This window comes from Sycon ciliatum, chromosome 12, assembly GCF_964019385.1.
Source record: "Sycon ciliatum chromosome 12, ocSycCili1.1, whole genome shotgun sequence".
Taxonomy (NCBI): Eukaryota; Metazoa; Porifera; class Calcarea; order Leucosolenida; family Sycettidae; genus Sycon; species Sycon ciliatum.
The window spans coordinates 2,145,018-2,153,564 of NC_088654.1; the positions used below are offsets into that span (position 1 = coordinate 2,145,018).

Here is an 8,547-nt window from a genome sequence, read left to right on the forward strand (position 1 = left end):
ACACTGAGTTATCCGACTTGTTTATTTTTCTCCTCTGCCGTTGCCTTTCGGCTTCTTCCCCACTCGATTGACAACAACAAGTACTCTATTTTCTACTCTCTCAGTCTTGGTGTTCGTGGGTGAATTAGTATAGTAATTGGAGCCGCTATCCTCCAAATTGGTGACCCCGTACAACCGGTCAGCATCAGGCTACCGCGTTGTGTAGCCCAAGTACCGGTATCCCGAACTCTCGCTGCAAGTAATTTTCGTTCGTGTGTGGTTGAAGACCCTGCCTAGTACTAGTAGTAGTAATGGAGCGCGATACCTCAGCCCACGCTAAAGGCACTCCCATGCCCAGCACACCTATCGGTAGCAGCAAATTGCTAGCTCGCACCGAGACCGCGCTGGCCGCCAAGAGCACAGGGACACCGAGCAGGTTGGCCGCCAAGCAGGCGCCTTCGTCCACAGAGACAGAACAAGGCACAGGTACTCTTGTCGCTGCCAACGCCGACCCGCCCGCACACCGTGCTGGCAGTCCCGATGTGTCAGCCATTACTGCGGTGAAGCTACCGCCTTACTACGCGAGCGACCCACAAGTCTGGTTCGGCGTGGTGGAAAGTTTGTTCCGGACTAGGAATATCAGCAGGCAGTCCACGAAATTCCACCATGTCATCAGCAGTTTGAGCGCTGACTTCGCCACCGAGGTACGCGACCTCATCCTCAACCCGCCAGAGGATGCACCGTTTGACCAGCTGAAAGCTCGCTTGATACAGCGTACGCAGCTGAGTGAGCAGCGCCGCATACGCCTGCTCCTCTCCGAAGAAGAATTGGGTGACAGGAAGCCCACACAGCTGTTGCGGCGGATGCAACAACTCCTGGACGACCACACAATGGACGACGGACTGTTCCGCGAGTTGTTCATCCAGCGGCTGCCAGAGAAAGCCCGCCTGATCCTCGCGTCAAGCTCAGAGGCACTGCCCCTGGAGGATCTGGCCACCATGGCCGACCGGATTTTGGCAGTTTCGCCCGAAGCGAACGCAATCATGGCTCTTCGTCCCGCCGCAGCAAGTATGCCGGACAGTACTGTGGCACGCCTGGAGCGGCAAATTGCTGAACTGACTGCAGCAGTGTCCGCCCTTGCTGAGCCTCGTTTCCGTGGTCGTTCTACAAGTAGGAGCAGCACACCTTCGCACTCCCGGTCCAGCACACCAACACGTGACGTGTGCTTTTATCACCACCGATTCGGCGATCGTGCTCGCCATTGCCGGAGCCCCTGCTCTTTCAAGCGGCAGGAAAACGCGCAGGCCAGCAAGTAGTGGCACCCTTGTCTGGCCTAGCTGGAAGTCGCCGCCTGCACGTCCGTGATCGGCTCTCCAAGATGCAGTTCTTGGTGGACACCGGAGCCGCTGTCAGTGTAGTGCCGCCGACCTCCCAGGAGCGTCACCGTTGCCGTGGCACTCCACCACTACGAGCAGCTAATGGCAGCACCATTGTCACCTATGGGATGCGATCCCTGACTATTGACATTGGTCTCCGTCGCCGTTTTCAGTGGGTGTTTGTCGTGGCCGACATTATGCAGCCCATTCTCGGTGCAGATTTCCTGGCTAATTTCCAGCTGCAGGTTGATCTGCACAGCCGCCGCTTGCTGGATGCCCGCACCTCACTGCATATCTCTGTGCCTGTTTCTGCCTCCGCTCAGCCGTCTGTACATGCGTTAATGCCTGACTCTTTGCCGCCGCCTATTCGCTCCATGCTGGCTCGCTATCAGTCTGTCACGCAACCTCCTGCGTTTGATCGGCCCGTTCTGCATAACGTGGCGCATCACATCGTCACCAGTGGACCTCCTGTTTTCGCCAAGCCACGCCGCCTCGCTCCTGAACGCTTGGCAGCGGCGAAGCAGGAATTTCAGCACATGCTTGACCTTGGCATCATCCGGCCATCCGAGTCACCCTGGGCCAGCCCACTCCACATGGTCCCCAAACCCAACGGAGATTGGCGACCTTGCGGCGACTACCGCGCCCTCAATCTGGCCACTCAACCAGATCGGTACCCAATTCCTCACATACAGGATTTTACGGTACGACTCGCCGGCTGCAAGGTTTTCACCAAGATCGACCTGGTCCGGGCATACCACCAAATCCCTGTCGATCCCGCCGATATTGCAAAAACTGCTGTCACGACGCCATTTGGCCTCTTCGAGTTTGTGCGCATGCCGTTTGGCCTTTGCAACGCTGCACAATCCTTCCAGCGATTTATGGATCAGGTGCTCGCCGGCCTCGACTGCAGCTTCGACTATATTGATGACTTGCTCGTCGGCAGCCCAGACCTGTCCACCCACCTCAGCCACGTGGAGCAGGTTCTGCAACGCCTCGATAAGCATGGGCTCGTCATTAATGTCACCAAGTCCGTATTTGCTGTGCCCACCGTAGAGTTCCTGAGCCACACTGTGTCTGCCGATGGAATCTGCCCTCCTGCCAGTCGGGTCGACGCCATCCAGCAGTTCTGTGCACCTACCTCGCTGACCCAGCTCCGTAAGTTCTTGGGGATGCTGAACTACTATCGACGCTTCATCCCACATTGTGCGGAGATTGTTCAGCCCCTAACGGATCTGCTATGCACCAAGGTCGGCAAACAGTCTGCTCGTCCGCCACGTAAGCCACCTGATTTTGTCTGGCCACCAGCTGCTGCTGATGCATTTCTCGCCGCTAAAGCTGCTCTGGCCTCCGCTACCCTGCTCTGTCATCCCTGTGTGCAAGCGCCGATTTGCATAATGGCTGACGCATCTGACCTGTGTGTGGGCGCTGTACTGCAACAATACGTGCACAGCTCCTGGCAACCGCTGGCCTTCTTCAGCAAGAAGTTGTCTGACACCGAGCGCCGATATAGCACCTTCGGCCGAGAGCTATTGTCGGTGTATCTGGCTGTCAAACACTTCCGCTACTACATCGAAGGTCGTGTGTTCCGCGTTTTAACGGACCACAAGCCGTTGACGTTTGCTCTGAAGCAGACCACCACAGCATCACACTCGCCCCGTGTCCTCCGTCAGCTGTCATTCATCGCAGAATTTACCACGGACATTCGTTTCGTTAAGGGTGAGCACAATCCGGTTGCGGATACTTTGTCTCGTATTGCTGTCTCTGCTGTCTCAGCTGTCTCGCCGCCTGCCACTGTTGACTTTGCTAGTCTCGCTGCTGCGCAACAAGCTGATGCTGAAACTCAGTCTTATCTCAATCATCCTGACTCTGCCTTGCGTCTTCAGTCTCTTGCTCTGCTCTGCCTGGCTCTGCTGCTCCTGTGCTGTGCGATGCTGCAACATTGCCCGCCCGTCCGTTTGTACCGCTGCAGTTCCGCCGTGCTGTCTTTGACTCGCTTCATGGCCTTAGTCACCCTGGGATCCGCGCCAGCAACCGCCTCATTGCCGCTCGTTTTGTTTGGCCGCACATGCACCGTGATATCACCACCTGGACCCGCAGGTGTGAGCAGTGTCAGCGCGCCAAAGTGTTCCGTCATGTGAAAAGCCCGGTTGGCCAGTTTCTGCCACCCGACGACCGCTTTGCACAGGTACATGTTGACCTAGTTGGCCCTCTGCCTACCTGCCAGGGTTATACATACCTGCTAACCTGCATCGACCGCTTCACCCGCTGGCCAGAAGCCTTCCCTATTGCTGATTCAACTGCCGCTACAGTAGCCGCTGCCTTCGTCTATGGCTGGGTTTCCCGATTTGGCGTTCCGTCCTCCCTTGTGTCGGACCGTGGCGCTCAGTTCGAGTCCAATCTCTGGTCAGAACTGATGAAGTTACTTGGATGTCACCGCTCCCGCACCACCTCCTACCATCCCCAATCGAATGGTATGGTGGAACGCTTTCACCGCCACTTGAAGTCGTCACTGAAAGCTCTCAATGGTCCAACCCACTGGCTGACATCACTACCGTTGATCCTCCTCAGTATCCGCTCCTCCACGAAGACTGACACTGATTGTTCCGCCGCTGAGCTTGTGTATGGGACTAGTCTCCGGCTCCCAGGTGAATTCTTCCCTGGCACGTCTGCTCCCATCCGCTCTGGTAGAGCCGATTATGTCGCTCGTCTTGCTAACGCCCTGCACCGCTTGCAGCCACTGCCTGTTCGCCAGGTGTCCGACTCTACTCCTATCCATCTGCCCGCTGATCTGCAATCTGCTGCTAAAGTGTTTATCCGCTGCGATGCAGTTCGAAAGCCACTTCAGCCACCCTATGATGGTCCCTACCCTGTTGTTCGCCGCAGTGCTAAATATTTTAAAGTGCTGGTGAAAGGCAAGGAGCAGGTTGTCTCAGTAGACCGTCTTAAGCCTGCTCACTTGCTCTCCTGACTCTCTTTGTGTCATTGCTCACTACCCAGTCGTACTTAATAACTCTGGTTTTCTTCTTTCGTTTTCTCTCTATTCTCTGAGTTTATCGTGTTCGTATCGTGCCTCTCGTCCACTGGCGGGGGAGTGATGTAGCAACCCGCTGCGCGCTTTATGGATTATTTGTGTTTCGTCTGGTTTACCATAGATTTTCAGTTTTTTCCCTTTTGCGTCACACTTGCTTTTGCGGAGGTGTACAGCACAGCGTACACCATGTTTGTAACTCGCGTTGTATTCCCGTATACGATTTTCTTGCACATGCCTCGCGTTCGTATGAACCTTGAACTCTGCGGTACAACCCAGTCCCGTACGGCATGCATTTGTACACACTGAGTTATCCGACTTGTTTATTTTTCTCCTCTGCCGTTGCCTTTCGGCTTCTTCCCCACTCGATTGACAACAACAAGTACTCTATTTTCTACTCTCTCAGTCTTGGTGTTCGTGGGTGAATTAGTATAGTAATTGGAGCCGCTATCCTCCAAAGATCTACCAACGCGTGGTAGCCGGGTGCTGTGCACGTGCACGGCAGACATTGTGTTCAGTGCATGCATGCAGTCCGCGGATCCGTGTTCGGATGTGCATGCGCGAGGAACTAACCTTCCTTCTTTGGAACTGCTTCTTGCATGCGCTGTTTCGGATATTTCGTCTCATGGCCTGGCTTATTTCGTTTTGGCGCTGCTGAGACCTCCTTTCGCGGAATATTACTCAATGACAGGTGAGTTGACCAGTTGCCTTTGATTCATTTGCTTGTGTTGACTCTTTCATTCAGGAAAAGTGTGCTGATTTTGGGACGGAATGCAATAAATAATGGAAAAGTTGACAGGATCTCTTTTCTAAATTTTGCTTTTCTGCTGCTGAGCTGCGAGGCCTCCTTTTACGGAATACTCGATGACAGGTGATCTCTAAGTTGACCGGTTTCCTTCGATTCATTTGCTTATGTTCACCTTTCATTTACGGAAACGTGTGCTGATTTTATTCGGATTTAGATCCATTTTTATCTCTTTGCCCTTGTCTATATACAGTGTGCGAAGAACGCGAGTTCAACTTCTTGACGGTAAGGCTTATGTTAGTTGTGTTGTAGAAATACTCATATTCATTGTACATTGGTACGTTACAAGTCAGGCACTGGTCAGTGGCATACTATCGTTGGCAGTTCCCAATCTGGAGGGAAAGGTTCAAGTACCAATTGACCGAGTTTGCAAAATAAATTCGCATATCAGGGTTAAATCTCTATTGTGGAGAGGTTCAGTTCAGTAACTATGTTACTTGTTTGTTTCATACGAAACAAGCCAATGGGTGCAGTCTCGTCTCGTGAAAATCTCGTACTTGTATGATTGGATTTGTTTACTCAAGTCTGGACTGTTTGATTTGTGAGTACCGCGAGATTGCACTGCCCCAAATAAAGTTTCGTGCCGCCAAAGCAAGAATTACGATCTGCAATCTGTTTGTAGTACCTGTAAGAATGTGCAGTACATGTATCGTACTTTCTCTGTTGCTGTTTCAGTTTCCGTCCTGTTGCTAAAGAAAGGTTCAGTAGAGAGGTTCTGCAAAACGAAAATTCGAACGAAGTTTCGCGACAGTCCTTGCGAAAGTGTGTGCGAATTTTTGCACGAACTTTGCGTTCTGCACATTTTCGTAGTTTGCGCGGGCCAAGTGCACGTACGCCATGACCCGATCTCACGAAATTTCCTACGACAGTTCATTTCGCGTTCCCTGCAAGTTTCGCACTTCATGATGTAGAGCGAAAGTTTGTACGCATTTTCGTTTTGCAGAATCTCTCTAGTGACTCAATTGTTTCATACGAGACGAGTCAATGAGTCGGTGTGGCTTAGAATCTTTCGCTGTAGAAGAAGTCTATTCCTATGTCTATTGGAGATATAATTGTATTCTCTGGTTATAAAATAGGTTAAGCTCACAGAATAAATACCATCGGTCCCTTGGTGTTCGTCCTAAAGAGGTTCGACTGGATCATTCATACTCACCAAAAGATGTGTCAGATTTTATTATTGTGGAGTCCCTTGTTTATCTCTCAGTACCTCTAACCATAGCCTTGCCCCTTTTCTCCTCAGGATCAGTGTAGTTGTTGGAACGAGGTTTTGGACTCAGCAATGTATTCGTTTACATTTTAATACATGTTTATTGTTCCTCCTTTGCTGTGTTGTTTTAGACAATCGTGGACTAACAGTTTGAAGTCATTGAACTACTTCCAAAAGTTGTATCGACATCAACAGGATTACGATTTCAGTTTCAATATGATGCTGGATGACCTTATCACGATAACCCATGACTATAAACCATTATAAAAACAGAATCAACAAAAACATCTGCGACACGCACCTGGCGCATGGCTACATTTCTCAAATATATCTGATTGAGGGTGGAGAAATCTGAAATATCTGAAAGGCAAGACAATTTTATGACAGAGTCATGAAATTCTGCAACAGCAACATGCACAGAATGACCTCCGTATAAAAAAAATATCACCACCACTGCTCACATGTTTCCCCGCAGAAGAACATGCATTATGCTAGTGCCATTTTCTGCAAGAAAAGGCTTGCACATCAATGCGTATAATATGGTATTGATATGATGTGAAGGCCATCATTTACATATTGATATACATGTAGGGCATTCCATTGATTGGTGACAGAAAAAACAAAAGAAATTATAGCAATAAAAACTGCTTTATGGCAGTTTTTTTAAAAAAGTTATTGTGTTCTAGTCCATGGACCCCGTCTCAAAAGTAAGAAATTAACGAAATGTGATAGCTGAAAATTAAAATTTCACACAAAACCTCACAATAATCACACACAGAATGAAAAGCTACATGCAGAAGACCTTTTCCCTCGTGATCCTCTTTCCTATGCATGCATATTGCCAATTGTTGGTGCAGTACAAGTTTAGTGTTGAAAGCAGCATTTCAAGTGTTGTGATTATTGTGAGGTTTTGTGTGAAATTTTAATTTTCAGCTATCACATTTCGTTAATTTCTTACTTTTTAGACGGGGTCCATGGACTAGAACACAATAACTTTTTTAAGAAAACTGCCATAAAGCAGTTTTTATTGCTATAATTATTACATGCAGGGGCAGCGGGGAAATGGGTCAAATATGGTTATAAGTGTGTACGTACGAACTACTGCATGCAGGGGTAGGGGTAGGGGGTAATGGAGGGTGTACAAATTACTGCATGCAGGGGTAGGGGTAGGGGGTAATGGAATGTGTAAGAATTACTGCATGCAGGGGCAGGGGTAGGGGGTAATGGAATGTGTACGAATTACTGCATGCAGGGCTAGGGGTAGGGGGTAATGGAATGTGTACGAATTACTGCATGCAGGGCTAGGGGTAGGGGGTAATGGAATCATGCCGGGGTCGGGATCCAAATATGGGATGCGTATAACACTTCGATGCTCTCCATTTTGTTTTGCATGGCAACCCTTGGAAACAGGGAGTAGTACAATACCGGGAGGTGACATGGGCACAAATCCAGGCGGGCGAGCTTTGCCTCAGGTCACTTTTCTGTGGAGCGCTGTGTCTCGGGAAACGTCACGAAATGTCGTACTTTGCGTACCTTTATTTATTTTTTTTTTTTTTAACTTGGTAAACCGGCCTCTTGAACGGGCTTCATTGTAGCATTTCGTAGCATTTTTTAAAATTTTTCATGGAACCAGTTCAAGAGAGTGCCAGAATGCTGTCAAGAAGTTTTCGAGCAGTACTTTTTGAAGTTTGTTTTGACGATGTAGGGAAGGAATCCATCAGTCTTTGCTGAGTGATGAGGATGAATCCTACGAAGGATATCAAGTAGCAGCTGGCCTTCGCATGGGTACCTTCAGTGTGTCCAGTATTTACGTGGGCGGCTTGTAAGAGTGAATTTTCTTCCTAATTTAATTTGTATTACTTTTAGTTATTCACGTCGTTTTTAGGGGAATAGATAATGTTGACGCAAGTTTTAGTCACAATGAACGACATGTTTCAGGTATGGCCGACCCGTATGGCTGACCCGTCTCAAGATAGTAAGGCTATTCCGAATCCAGATGCTATAGTCGTCTGAGTGAAACACAAAACGAGAGAGCTTGGAAGCTCAGGGCCCTACGCTATGCTTTTATGCTTTTTTGCCTAGCTCATCGTACATGTTATAAGAACTGATGGCATTGTCTTTTTCCGTTCATTGGCCACATCACTGTATTGCA

General features: G+C 49.5%; 1 protein-coding gene across 1 annotated transcript; it reads left to right on the forward strand.

The window, feature by feature from the left end:
* The first annotated feature begins 329 nt into the window (after positions 1 to 329).
* On the forward strand, positions 330 to 1,295 carry LOC135828708 (uncharacterized). The gene has a single exon (XM_065341132.1). The coding sequence runs from the start codon at positions 330 to 332 to the stop codon at positions 1,293 to 1,295; it is 966 nt and encodes a 321-aa protein (XP_065197204.1).
* The last annotated feature ends 7,252 nt before the right edge of the window (positions 1,296 to 8,547 follow it).

Coding starts and splice junctions, on each gene's coding strand:
- LOC135828708 (XM_065341132.1), top strand. CDS start 330: ATGCCCAGCACACCTATCGGTAGCAGCAAATTGCTAGCTCGCACCGAG.